The sequence below is a fragment of the Aotus nancymaae genome, unplaced genomic scaffold (genome assembly GCF_030222135.1).
Source record: "Aotus nancymaae isolate 86718 unplaced genomic scaffold, 86718_ANA_hifiasm-v0.15.2.pri h1tg000021l, whole genome shotgun sequence".
Lineage (NCBI taxonomy): Eukaryota > Metazoa > Chordata > Mammalia > Primates > Aotidae > Aotus > Aotus nancymaae.
In genome coordinates this window covers 26,313,353-26,328,098 of record NW_026988433.1, presented here as the reverse complement: position 1 = coordinate 26,328,098, position 14,746 = coordinate 26,313,353, and the positions used below count along the sequence as shown (strand labels likewise).

Below are 14,746 nucleotides of genomic sequence, written 5' to 3'. Positions count from 1 at the left end.
CTATACTAGTCACAAATACATTGCCAAAGCTTTCTCTGAATAATGAATTTAATACCTTAACACAGTACACAGTATTTGTTGAAAGAGAGCAAAAGTAGTCAGATTTTAAATTTTCCTTAATGATGCTTGCTTTTTTCTTTAAATTTGCTTTTATTTTAAAAGTTACTTGGATAAAAACCTAGTAGCTTCACTATAAATAAGTATCCCTAGAGCCACAGACAGGATTTATGAGTATTTCTCAAAGGCTTTCCTGGGAGATTGAGGTTTCTGCTGACTTAACAGTTTATCTAGAATGGCCTTGCATGTTCCTTTAATCAGAATTAGAGTGATTAGTATCATTTTGAGCAGTAATGACTCTAGGCTAATCCATTTAAATACAGTGAAAACTGCACTAACCTCAAAGTGCTGTTTTAGGAAGCTTACTGGAATTGTCTCATCTGCTAAATTCCGCTCTTCTGTAGTGAAGTAACATCTCAAATTCCATTTTTAAAAGTTATTTTGAAATAGGTAACCCTAGATACTATAGTGTATGGTTCTGCATTATCATCAAACCCAAAGAATTGTGATGATGATTAAATGAGAGGTTCATAAAGCACCCCTTCCTGGCAATGAGAAGACAGTAAATGGCACTTGCTGCCACTGCCAACACCACTGCCACTGTGCCACTGATGTGCTACTTCTATTAGTATTATGATGTGCTACTTCTATTAGTATTATGATAAACATACTGGCTTTTAGAATATTTCATTATTTTAAATCTTTCTTTAAAAGTTGTTTGTTGATTTTGTTATGCTGTTTAGGAATGTTTGTCTATGTTTATCCTGTGATCATGTAAAGAAATCTTTTTTTTTTTTTTTAATCCAAGTGTTTCTGAAGTCAGATTAAGTTCTATGATATATGCATGTTAGGAGCCTATAAAGGTACTTTAGGAGAAAAGTAAGTTTAAAAAAAATAGCCTGGGCTGGGCGCAGTGGCTCATGCCTGTAATCCCAGCACTTTGGGAGGCTGAGGCGGGCAGATCACGAAGTCAGGAATTCAAGACCAGCCTGGCAAATATGGTTAAACCCCATCTCTACTAAAAATACAAAAATTAGCCGGGCATGGTGGCAGGCGCCTGTAGTCCCAGCTACTCAGGAGGCTAAGGCAGGAGAATTGCTTGAACCCTCAAGGTGGAGGTTACAGTGAGCTGAGATTGGGCCACTGCACTCCAGCCTGGGCGAAGACTGAGACTCGTCTCCAAAAAAAAAAAAAAAAAAAATAGCCTGGCAGCTTTTTCTGATATGCTGTCTTTGTAGGACAGTGCCATTTTTTCAGAGAAGTCAAGAGGACATAGAGATGAAATGAGTTAGCGTGCAAAGACAGCAGACCTTGACCTTCATTTCCACTACTCAGCATTTGAGATGGTTTTTAAAATCTATTCTCTTTCCTTTTGTCTGTACTTGGTGGTAACAGGTAGGTTATTGGTATAATCCATCTTTTTTGCTTCATTGAAGGACATCCTAATTCTGTTCATCTCAATGTGCCTGAAAGTATTTTTAGCACTCCAGTTCATAATCAGTAAGCTAATGTATAAACACTTAGCTCAAAAGAGTTTGCATGTGGTTGTGGTTTTATTTTATTTTGGAGAGAAGGGACAAAATCAGGATGGCTTGTATGCTGATGAGAAGAGGGGAAGACCAGATTTGATTTAATTTATTTTAGGCTCTCAATCTCGTTTTCTTATACTCACTGAGTACATTAGTATTTACAAAGCTTTTTGTTATTTTCTTTGTTTAGATTAATTCATTTATAGTACATAATACAGTACCTAATAACACCTTATTACAATGCTAAATATAATGTCTTAAACATGGCAGACTTTTTTTCTTTCAGTTTTTTTAATAGTGGTAAAATACAGTTATAAAATTTGCCATCTTTTAAATGTACAGTTTAGTGATTCTATTTATAATGTTGTGCAACCATCACCACCATTCATCTCCATAACTCTTTTCATTTATTCATTAAGATGGGTCCATCTTCTCCACTGCACACAGAGGTGTTTTTCAAAAGCAAATGTCTACTTTAAATCTTGTCATGGCTTCTCTTGGTCTTAAGGATTAAAAGAAAACTTTTTGTCAGCAGGGTTGATGGGAGATCAGTGTGTAAGTATTTATGCTCTGTAGAATCATGTGGAAAATGTTTCTCCTGGCCAGTTCCCTCTTTAATCCTGTATATATGATTCCACCACACCTTTGAATACGTATGTGAAAATTTATTTCTGAGCTCTCTATTCTATTTCACTTGTCTGTATAGCTTCAGGCCAGTAACACACTGTTCTGGTTACTGTAGCTTTATAGTAAGTTTTAAAATCAGTAAGTGTGAGTCCTCTAGCTTTGTTCTTCCTTTTCAAGATTATTTTGACTATTCTGAGTCTTTGAGATTCCATATGAATTTTAAGGTGGGTTTTTCTATTTCTAAAAAGAATGTCATGGGGATTTTGGTAAGGATTGCATTGAACCTATAGAATGCTTTGGGTTGTATTGATATTTTAACAATACTAAGTCTTCTAATTACACATGGTAGACTTTTAATAAATGTTTGAAAATTGAGTGATTTCACTTCTGTTTATTTAATGAGCGCTACTATGTGTTAGGCACTATGTTGAGTAACAAAGATGAATACAGCACAGTCTCTGTTCTCCATGACTCAATAGGTAAGACAGATTTGTAAGTAAATAAGTAGAGTTCCTTTGATGAGCGCTATATTAGACATGAATAAGCTTATATAGTTGTACAGAAAAGGAGAATTTACTTTGTCTAGAGAGATTGAAAAGGTGTTTGGGTTGGTTTTGTTATTATAGAGCTCTTAACTCTTTAAACGGGATCTCTGTAAATGACAGTCATAGGTGAACAGGTGTTTTCTGAACTATAGCTGAGTACCGTTCTAGGTGCTCTGAGGACTTAACATTGCATACCTGGAGGAACATGGAGACTGAATTCCCTGACTGCCCAATTTAGATTAAGACCCCCCCACCCCACACACACACATCTTGTCACTGTCTTACCATCTCCTTTATTTTTTTCATGGGGAGAAAAGACATAAATGTTATGAAAAGCCAAATAACAATTCAAGACAAGAATAGAGAGATAGCACAGATACTTTTTGAGTAGTTTCCCAGTAAATTAATTATTCCAATAATAATTGTTAATATAATTCAAAGGGCAACGTTGCTCTGGTCTGGCATGATGAGGAAAGTCTTCCTTGCTCAAATGATACCTGTCCTGGCCTTTTTCAGACCTCTAGTCCCCTGATGATTCCTTTTTCTTCTATCTGTAAGTCTTCTTGTAGGTTTACTTTCTTTCATCTCTATTCTAAAACATTTGTTCATCATTTCAACCTTGCTCCACTCCATTACCGTGTCCTGCCAGTCTTAAAACACTCAACCCTGGATTTGTCAGCCCACCTTCTTTCTCCTTAGGCTGCTGAGCCCTAAGCGAAAGTTTTACCTAATCTGACAGATGGGTCTGTCTTCTCCACTGCACACAGAGGTATTTTTCAAAAAGCAGATGTCTACTGTAAGTCTTTTCATGGCTCTTCTCTGACTTAAGGATTAAGAGAAAAGGTTTTTGATCACTGTGCGTGTGTTTATGATATGCAGTCTTATGTGGAAAATCTGTTTCCCCTGGTCAGTTCTTTCTTTTATCCTGTGTGTATGATTCTACCAAACCTTTGCAGCTCTCTGAAGGCCTTCTCCACCCCCTTATCCTCAGCAGGTAACATGTTTTTACTCAGTTTTTATTTATGGATATTTAGGGTGGCTTGGCAACATGAAGTGGGGGTTGTGAGATTATGAGAGAGCTTAAAGCCTTCAAATACATTTAAGTATGACCATTGAAGCCTGACATCTGGATTAAGTCTCAACCCCTTCCACAGGACTTCAGGGCAGAATATCATGCTGAAGTGTCAGTTTCTGCCTAATAAATTGGGCAGAAGCGGTTGTCATGGCAATATGCCAGTAAGTTCTGAATGAAGGAAACCATCTCTGGTTGTCTTGTATTGGATGGATCGATGGAATTGGATCTGAGGCATTGGCCTTCATCTTGAGAACTCTCTGCCCCTGGCAGCATCCGTCTTTCTGTCATCAAGTAACACATTTGCATGGCATGGAGCCACTGTCTCCCCTTGCCTCCAGGAGCCTACCATTCCACAATCTGCCTGACTTTGTATTCAAGCTGCTCTGCTCTTCTTTCTCTTCCTTAGACACAGATTCCTTATTAGGGCCTTTACACTTCCTCTGCCTGGAATGCCTTTCCCAGATCTTTAAGAGGCTGGGTCCTTCTTGACACTGAGAACTCAGCTGAAATGTCACTTCCTCAGGTAGGCCTTCCCTCACTGCCCAATTTAGATTAGAATCCCCTTCCCAAACCCCTCCCCCCACCACACACACACATATCTTGTCACTATATTATCATCTGCTTTATTTTTTCATGGTACTTATCACTGACTGAAATAATCCTCCTCTTTTATTTTTCTACTTGTTTATTGTTTCTTTCCATTAAATTGTAAGCTTAGGCTGGTGCAGTGGTTCACGCCTGTAATCCCAATACTTTGGGAGGCCAAGGTGGGTGGATTGCCTAAGGTCAGGAGTTCGAGGCCAGTCTGGCCAACATGGTGAAACCCCTGTCTCTATTAAAAATACAAAAATTAGCTGGGTGTGGTGGCGGGTTCCTGTAGTCCCAGTTACTCGGGAGGCTGAGGCAAGAGATCACTTGAACCTGGGAGGCAGAGATCGCAGTAACTGAGACCAGGCCACTGCACTCCAACCTGGGAGACAGAGAAAGACTCTGTCTCAAAAAAAAAAAAATGTAAGCTTAAACAGAGTGAAGATTGTGTCTGTCTTGTCTGCCATTATATACCCAACACCTAGAACAGGTATACTTTGTCATGCTCAATAAATATTAATTGGACGAAGGGATGGATAGATAGATTATCTTGTAATAAATATTAATTGGGTGAAGGGATGGATAGATAGATGAACTTGCTGACCTCTTAAGAGGGTAATTGGAAACTGTCAAGCAGGATCTTTCTTAAACCCTTAATTCTCCATCCCGACCTATGAAGGTACTGTAAAATGTACCTGTTCTTTCCTATTTTCTGCCAATCCCAGGAATTAAGTGGCTCTCTCCCTGCCCAGGGTTAATGCCCACACCTTTTTCTTCTGCCTCTTGAGGCCTTATTTCAGCACTGAACTCCTATCTTCAGTCTCTCCTTTGGGCTTTATCCCTTCAATATGTGACATGCTGAGATCTATCCCATTTGTGAGGAGAAAAAATCTTTTATCAGCTCTTTATCTCCTCAGAGATATGAGGCTGTTTCTTCCCTTTCTTTCACAGCTAAGTTTTTTGACAGTGTTTTTTGTGCCATTAGCCTCTAAACATTTTGATCATATTCCTAATCAGTAAAAATTTTTGAATATATCCTTGAATATATTTATTTACATGTACCTTTTATGCATATACTGCTAAACTGACATATGAAATAGATCATGAAATTATGTACACACAATAAAAAGGGATAACAAAGATTAATATTTTAAAGGAGATTTTTTAAATTAACCTGCTACTAACTTTTAAAATTATCAAATAGCAGAGGCTTTTATTGATGTTCTGCATACTTAATATTTAAGTACCTTGTTAAATGTGGTGGCTTTGAACTACCGTTAGCTAATAGCTCTGGGCGCATTATGTACTTGATATGTTTGGATGTTTTGTCCCCACCAAATCTCATGTTGAAAGGTAACCTCCAGTGTTGGAGATGGGCCTAGTGGGAGGTATTTGAGTCATGAGAGTGGATCCTCATGAATGCTTGTTGCTGTCCTTGCCATAACAAGTGAGTTCCCACTCTGATCACTCAAGATCTAGTTGTTTAAAGAGCCTAGCACCTTCTCCCTCTCTTGCTCCTGCTCTTGCTGTGTGATAACGCCTACTCTCCCTTCGTCTTTCACCATAACCGTAAGCTTCCTGAGGCCCTCATCAGAACCCAAGCAGATGCAAGTGCCGTGCTTATACAGCCTACAGAACTGTGAGCCAAATAAACCTTTCTTTGTACATTACCCAGTCTTAGCTATTCCTTCATAGCACTAATACGGTTCTTAAGGCAAGACTCCTTAGTATCGTTGTAAATTCATGTTACAGATAATTTCTCGTTTTTATAAAACTGGCTTCTTGTAGGTTCTGTTTGGATTTTCCTTGTTTTGACTCATGATATGGCATATAAAAGGCTCTGCTGTTTTCTTGTCCTTTGCTTATGCTACTTATTTTCAGTGTTGGTGTCTTTGTATTATAGGAATTATTTAAAATAGTTTGTTCATTTTGTAAGAATTTGTTTAGTTAGTACTTGATAAAATATATAAACCCAGTTAACTGGGCATATATAAACTATAATATGACCAATGAAGAAACCAAATGAGTGACCAGGAAGGAGGGCCATCACTGCTACCCTTCTATAACGTGGAATTTCAGCTCTTCTCTCAAAATGCTTTGCATTTGTTTGTGACATGGGGAGCATTTGATTTATGGTTCAGGTCTGGGTGCCAGTGTCAGTTCATTTATAAAATATTAGTAAAGCTTAATTTCTTTTCAACTTGTTAGATAAAAATAATAAAAATAGAACTATTTTCTTTCCATACCCAGTGGATCATCTTATGTACCTTCAGGGTTGCGTCTGCCTCACTTTGTAGACTACTGGTTTGTACTCATCGTTTCTATGGCTTTACTCCCTATTCATTCTTCAGTCCACTATAATTAGGCTTCTACATATGTCCCCACCCCATTTCATACATACATAAATAGACCTTTCTGGTCTCATTACCTATGAAGACCCCTCCTTTAGAGGCCTTGTCATTTGCTTTAGGTTTAGGAACCTGTTTTCAGTTCCTAAAAACAGTTTCTCTCATTCCTTCAAATTTTTCCTTTTCCCTCTTATAGTGGAATATGTCTGCTGTTTAGAAGCTCCTTAATAGTTGACATGTACTATGTGCCAGGCAGAATGCTTTGTATGCCTTTCTTCATTTAGTACCCGCATCAACCTGGTAAGTTTATGCTCCTTTATTTTAGAGGTAGGACAAGGCCTAGAAGAGATTATGTAATTTGCCTAAGGCATACTAGAATTCAAACCCAGTGCTTCACAAATTATGCTATGCTGCCTTCCCTTAGGAAAAGGAGTTTATTTTAGTTTTTATACCTGGCATCTAACACAAGGCATAGCAAATATTATATTTGTTCAATGAATAAAGTGAGGTTTGAGCTAGTCCTAAAGAATGAAAATGTTCTAGACAGGAGAACACATGGACAAATACAGAAATGAGAATATGTCTATAGCATATTTAGAAAACAATGACCTGGTCACTATGGGTTAAAAGATATTTCACTGAGAGTAGCATCCAGGGTTCTTTCCATTCAAAGTTTTCTTGAAGCTTCCCTACCTGCTGCTGATGTAGTCCTCTCTTGTTCTTTGCAGCAAAACTCGTCTAAGTGGTGACTGATTCCTCTCCTGTTCTTTTGAATCCAGTTCACTGCGACTTTTAGCTCCACTACTCCACCAGAATGGCTATTCTTAAGGTTACTAATGACTTCTGTGTGGCTAAATCCAGTAGATATTTTTCAGTTATCATCTTACTTGATCTGTCAGCATCATTTGACATAGATCATCACTCCATTCTTAGTTACCACACTATCTTGGTTTTCTTCTGACTAAAGTAAATAAGTTATTTTACTCCTCAGCCTCTGCGTGATAGAGTACTCCAGGTTCAGCTTTCATAGACTTCTAATCCACACTCCCTCCTTTACTGATCTAACAGTCTTTTCTCTTTAAATACCATCTACATACCAATGACCTGTTTATATCTCTCTCTAACTCTGATCTCCCTCCCTGACCTCTAGACTCACGTAGCTAATTTCCTATTTACAGCTCTACTTGGATGTCAACTAGACACCCCAAATGTGACATCCAAAATGAAACTCTTGATCGTCCCCTAAAAAGCTACTTCTGCACTGTTTCCCATTTTCAGTTTATGGCACCACCAGCATTTCACTTGCTAAGGCTAGAACTTTGGATTCTCTCACACTCCACACTAGCCTGTCAGGAAATCCTTCAATATGTATCCAGTGAACCACTTCACTGTTAATACCTTTTTCACTCACCTGAATTACTGCAGTTACAGCCTAACTATTCTCCCTTACCTTTGATGTCCTGCTGACTGTCCTCAGTGTAGTAGCCAGAATGACCCTTTTAACCTAAGTTAAGAGGATCTTATCATGCAAAACCCTGCAATGAATGCTTTTTCATTTCCGTCAGAATAAGAACTAAAGTTATAATAGCCTACAAGACCAATCTGGTCCTTTCCATTATCAACCTGATGTCATATCCTACTCCTCTTGTGTATGTTGATTCAGCCACACCAGCTTCTTTTCTCTTCTTCAGACATGCCACTGCTCCTTCCCTAGAGGCTTTGCTTTTACTCTTACTTCTTGCTATAATGCTCCTTCCTCAGTCACATCACTAACTCTCTAATCTCTTCAAGTCATTTAAATGACTCATCTCATGAAGCCCTCCCTAACCATCCTATCTAAAAGTATAATCCATACATACTAGTTTACCCTCCTGGGTTTTTCCCCCAGAGCACTTACTACCTTTTAACATATTATCTAATTAACTTAAAAAAAACATTTTACTGACTTTTCTCCCCATGCTAGAAAATAAGTTCTGTGAGGGTCAAAATTTTTCTTTACAAATACCTGCCTTTCACAAGTAAATAATAAGTAATTAATTACTGGATTGAGTTAGATTAAATAAATTTATTTACATCTGAAAATCTTTTGGGGATTTTGTTTGTTTGTTTGTTTTTTGAGTCAGAGGGTTTCTGTTGCCCAGGCTGGAGTGCAGTGGCATAATATTGGCTCACTGCAACCTCTGTCACCCGAGTTCAAGTGATTCTCCTGCCTCAGCTTCCTGAGTAGCTGGGACCACTGGCACATACCACCACGCCCAGCTAATTTTTGTATTTTTAGTACAGATGGGGTTTTACCATGTCGGCCAGGCTGATCTCTAACTCCTGATCTCAAGTGATCCACCCGCCTCAGCCTCCCAAAGTGCTGAGATTACAGGCGGGAGCCACCATACCCAGTCAGGGATCGTTCTTTTCTTTGCCTGAATCATTTCAGATGGTTTTATTGTGGTTTGATTGATATACAAGAAACTGTACATAGTTAATGTATACAACTTGATGAGTTTGGAATTCCGAGTAAATACCTGAGAGGTATCACCACAATCAAGTCCATAAACTTTGTCATCAAAACAGTTTTGATACTGTCAAAAAAACAGGCATATAGACCAATAGAACAAAAGAAAGAGCCCAGAAATAAACCCACACATATATAGTTATCTTCCACAAGGGTGCCAAGAATACACAATGGGAAAAAAAAATAGTCTCCTCAATAAATGATTTTGGGAAGACTGGATTTCCAGACTGGATTTCATTAAAAGAATGAAATTGAATCCTTATCTCACATCATACACAAAAATCAACTGAAAATAGATTAAAGACTTAAATATAAAACCTAAAACAATTAAACTCCTAGAAGAAAACTTAAATTAGCCAGACATGGTGGCACACACGTGTAGTCCCAGCTACTCAGGAGGCTCAGGTGGGAGGATCACTTGAACTTGGGAGGTTGAGGCTGCAGTGAGCTGTGATCACACTACCGTATTCCAACCTGAGCAACAGAACAAGACCATGTCAAAAAAAAAAAAAAAAAAAGAAGATGGAAACTTAAGAGAAAAAGCTTATGGACGTTGGTCTTAGCAGTGATTTCTTGGTTATGACACCAAAAGCACAGGCAACAAAAGCAAAGATAGACAAGTGGGATTACATCAAACTAGAAGTCTTCTGCACAGCAAAGAAAACAGTCAACAAAATGAAAAGGCAACTTATGAAATGGGAGAAAGTATTTGCAATCCATATATCTCAAGAGGTTAATATCTAAAACCTATAAAATAACTCTCAATAGCAAAAAACAATTAACCTGATTTTAAAATAGGCAAAGGACCTGAATAGGCATTTCACCAATGAAGACATACAAATGGACAACAGGTATATGAAAAGGTACTCAACATCACTAATTATTAAGGAAATGCAAATGAAAACCGCAGTATCATCTCACACCTTGTTAGAAGGGTTATTACAAAAAAAAAAAAAACCCTCAAAAAACAAAAGGTAACTGATGCTAAGGATGTGAAGAAAAGGAAATCTTTGTACACTGTTGGTGGGAATGTAAATTAGTATAGCCATTATGGAAAACAATGTGGGGGTTTCTCAAAAGATAAAAAATAGAATTATTTATTTTAGCAATCCCACTTCTGGGACTATATCCAAAGGAAATAAAATTACTATTTCAAAGAGATATCTGCATTCTCATCACATGTTCATTACAGCACTGTCCACAATAGCCAAAATATTGAAACAACCTAAATGTCGATCAGTGGGATGACGTTTATCTGACATCAGTCAGATAAAGAAAATGTGTGTATGTGTACATGCACACACAATAGAATCAGTGGAGTATTATTCAGCCTTTAAAAAAAGAAGGAAATCCCATCACTAGCAACAACATGGGTGAATCTGGAGGACATTGTGATAAGTGAAATAAACCAGACACAGGACAAATACTCCATGATCCTACTTTTATGAGGAATTTAAAATAGTGAAGCTTGTAGAACAAGAGTAGAATAGTGGTTATCTGGGGCTAGGGAGAGAAGCGAATGGGGAGATGTCAGTCAAAAGATACAATGTTTTAGTTATGCAAGAATAGGTCTGGAGATCTCCTGCATAACAGAGCCTGTAGTTAGCAATCCTGTATTGTATACTTAGAATGTTACAGGAATAGGTCTTATGTTAAAGGAATGGGTCTTATGTTACGTGCTCTTACCACAAAAGAAAAAAATATATTTCCAAGATTTTGAGAGGTTTAGGTGCAGTGGCTTGTGCCTGTAATTCCAGCACTTTGGGAAGCCAAGGCAGGAAGATCACTTGAGCCCAGGAGTTTGAGTCCATCTTGGGCAGCATAATGAAACCTCATCTCTGCTAAAAATTTAAAAATTAGCAGAGGGGCATGGTGGCTTGTGCCTGTGGTCCCAGCTACTTGGGAGGCTGAGACGGGAGAATCATTTGAGCCCAGGAATTCAAGGCTGCAGTGAGCCATGATCACGCCACTGCACTCTGACCTGGGCAACAGACTCTCAAAAAAATTTTTTTTAATGAATAAAGAGGGCAAAAGGAAAATTTTTTGGAGATTTTAAGGTTCATTTACATAGACTTTTCAGCCTTGAAAAAAGATATATAAGCCCCAAATATAAAGAAGATAAATTTAACCAGGAAGATTTATTAACAGCTATGGATCTACGTGTGCCATATCATGTTCTTCAGTGTCATTTCATGTTTTTATCCACCGATTCACCGAGGGCAAGATTTTAGAATGCCTTTCCTCTCCCACAACCAACAGGGCTTTAATCAGGGCATTAAGGAGTTCTAAATAGGCCTTGCTTTTGAATCTGCATATCAGGAGGGGGCTGGGAGCATGAGCGGGAGGATGTCATGTCTCCGTGATTAATGATCTCTAGGAAGCTGAAAAGGGGAGTGTAATATACACAGTATTTCTACCCCCTGGAGTAGGAATGCAAACACCATTGTGCAGATCTGTGCATAGTCACTGACTTCCTGGTAGCTGGAGAATTTCATACACTCTTCTACCACAAATAAAACTGTCAGAGAAGTGACAGAGCTCAAAAAGCTGGCCTGCCTTCCTTAAAAAGAATAGCTCAAACACAGTGAGCCAGAAAATTAATTTTGTAGTTGTTTGGAAACTGAGTTGCTAAATAAGAAATAAGGAAATGGGAACTTTTCTTGAAAAGCCTACAACCTTCAAATATTTGTTGAATCAAACTCTACATTTGGTTTCTTAAATTTACTGAATTCCTTGAAACTGCTTAACTTTAAATGAATATAAAGGGGAAACATTCCTTTGTAATGAAATGACCCATCTTAAACTTTTCAGTCTGGTCTCTAGTAGAATCAGAGAATCATACAGTTAATGGACTTAAGAGCCTATTGTCTGATGTTTAGGGAAAAAAATCTTAACATTTCAGAATGGCTTGTATGCAGTTTTTGAAAATAATTCTAAGGTAGAGTTACTTTTCCCTCTTTTATTCTCAGTCAACCTATGGTATTATTTAGTAACAATTTCCAAATGCTTAAGATAGAAGCGAAACATTCTGAACTATAAATAAGATAAACTACAGATGTTTGCAAAAAAAAATTTTAGAAGAAAGTTTTTGGAGAAAAAATTGTATTTCAGCCACCTTTGATTATTTAAAAATAACCCAAATTAGAGATTTTGTGCATAACACCAGTGGCAGCAGCAATATTTGGTTTTAGAGAGGACAATCAAATAACTTGTATTTTACTAGGAACTATTTATTCATAGGACTTGTTAAATTATTTTTTGCTCTTGGTTCATTTTTTTGATGCGCTGTACATTACCACTTTCTGTTCTGCATTGTCTAACATTTTAACTGATTTCTTACCGGTTTTTGTTTTTCCGTAATATAAAAAGAAAGGAAATATTCATTCTTGGGGAGGCGGAGTGCAATTTATGATAAAGAAAAATTTTTATGTTTTTTGTTGTTGTTCTGTTTGTTTTGCTTTATTTTTTAGGGTGTCACTATAATCTAAAGTAAAAAGAGCTACTGGTCTAAATTCAGATAGCATCAGATAGATGAAGCTCTAAATTTGGTTTCCAGGTAGTTAGACTTTTAAATTGAATTTGCAGGAGTTTATTTTTAGTCAGGATGTAGCTATTTTTAGATCTGCTTCTCTGTCACTAGGAAATGTAATGCCTGTCTTTCCATTGTTGATTAGGAAGTTCTAAGGCTAAGATCCAGTTAGCCTAGAACACCACCACTCCTTTTAGATGAAAGAATATGAAATAATGCATAGAAGAAAATATTTGTTGAGAACATATCTAATTTTGAAATTGTTAGTGTCATTTAAATCTTCTGTACATCGAACAACAGAACAAGGTTTTTTAGGGAATGACAAAAATACAAGGTTTGGGTTCCCCCTGCTGGCGTGCATCCCAGGTTCATGTATTCATTAATATACAGCTGAAAGGCATAGGGGCCAGAGATTAGAAATAGCTATGTTAACTTCATTTAGAGAGCTGATGATGAGAAAGAGAGAAAAAACTCCATTTCCCTTTTTCTGCATATGTCTTACAAAAAATGAGATGATTTTAAAATCGTATTTTCTACATCTAGAAAGAGTAAAACTTAATTCTACAATATTTGGTTTTAGTGTTGTTGCTACTGATAAGCTGCTTATTTGCAGTGCTTCTCAAATGCTTTATGTTGTAATCTAAGGAATAATAAAGCACCAATGTATCCACAAAAGAATTTAAAACCCCAGGAAAGAAATGCAAAGCTAACATTGTTGTCATAATAAAATTAAAGCGCTGGCATTAAAGCTCACTAATTCCTATTTTAGCATTTCAGAAAGTGACATGACATCATGTGATTGTGTCTGTCTATTTAACATTTGTTTTTTCTAATTTGTACAACATATGTTTGAAACCGTTTTTATTTTCTATCTCATAGAAAGTGCCAAGTAATATTAATAGCTCATTTTGAAAAAGAAAAATTTTAATTGACTCTTAAAAGTCACTTTTGAACTTCTTATTATGTTTGGATTTTAAAGGACTATTCAATCAAATTAAAATATTGTACTTTTTTAATTGCTTTTCAGCAACGCAGTCAACCTTTTAAGCAATGTTCCGGTCTCTTGTTTGGATGTTCTCATTTGTCCATTAACCCATGAAGAAACAGCCCAAGAGGCAACGACTCTAGATGAACTGCCCAGTAATAAAACAGCTGAGAAAGAAACAGTTTTGAAAAATAATACCATGGTATACAATGGTATGAATATGGAGGCCATTCATGTTTTACTCAGTTTTATGGAGAAGAGAATAGACAAGGTAAGGCTGATAAAATGGAAGCCCAGGGAAGATGCTTCCAAAGAATGTAAATGTGCCATGCATACACACATCACAGAGCGTGATTTTTAAATCTAAGCTTTTTTTTCTAGCTGATTTGTTGCATAATTGTTTTTACTTTGGAAAGCAGTTTACTGCAATATATGATAAATTGCTTAAGCCATGTTAATTTATTTGTTTAATGCTGAAAATTATGTTCATGCAACACCAAAATTATGACTAGTGCTTGAAAACAAAGGAAAATTAATTACTGTTCTATGTTGTTACTGAGTCAGTCCCAGAAATAAAAAATATCCCCCACCAAAACTTGCTAAATACTCTTCATAATACCTAAAAGACATCTTTCCAAAAAAAAAAAAAGAACCTGGTCAATTTTCCATTTGTTGTGAGCGGTTTACATTCTGTGGTCTCTCACTCACTTTGTCAGGTATCCATATTAAAAGGCAGCAAGGTAGCATAGGCCAGTCACCAAAACTTTGCCTCATTCAAGCCCATTGGCTGAGCCCATGGGAACCCTAGAAAATGAAGGAACATCCAGAAAGGCCCAAAAAGGCAATAGTAAACATGAAGATAACTGATAAAATGGAAATGTTAAGAAAATAATTTTGAAAATAGTTTGTAAGCTTGAGTAACATAAGATGTCCCCACCTCAAAAACAAATTAAT

The 14,746-nt window shown here is 37.0% G+C and overlaps 1 protein-coding gene across 7 annotated transcripts in view; it reads left to right on the top strand.

Moving 5' to 3' along the window:
* Positions 1-14,746, top strand: part of RIC8B (RIC8 guanine nucleotide exchange factor B) — a 116,298-nt gene that overhangs the window by 56,903 nt on the left and 44,649 nt on the right. For all 7 annotated transcript variants that reach the window (XR_001110085.3, XR_001110082.3, XR_001110084.3 and 4 more), the window contains one exon: positions 13,835-14,063. Coding sequence is in view for 4 of the 7 variants with exons in the window: in XM_012469178.3 (XP_012324601.1) it covers positions 13,835-14,063 (229 nt within the window). In the remaining 3 variants the exon portion in view is untranslated. The remainder of the gene's footprint in view (positions 1-13,834; positions 14,064-14,746) is intronic.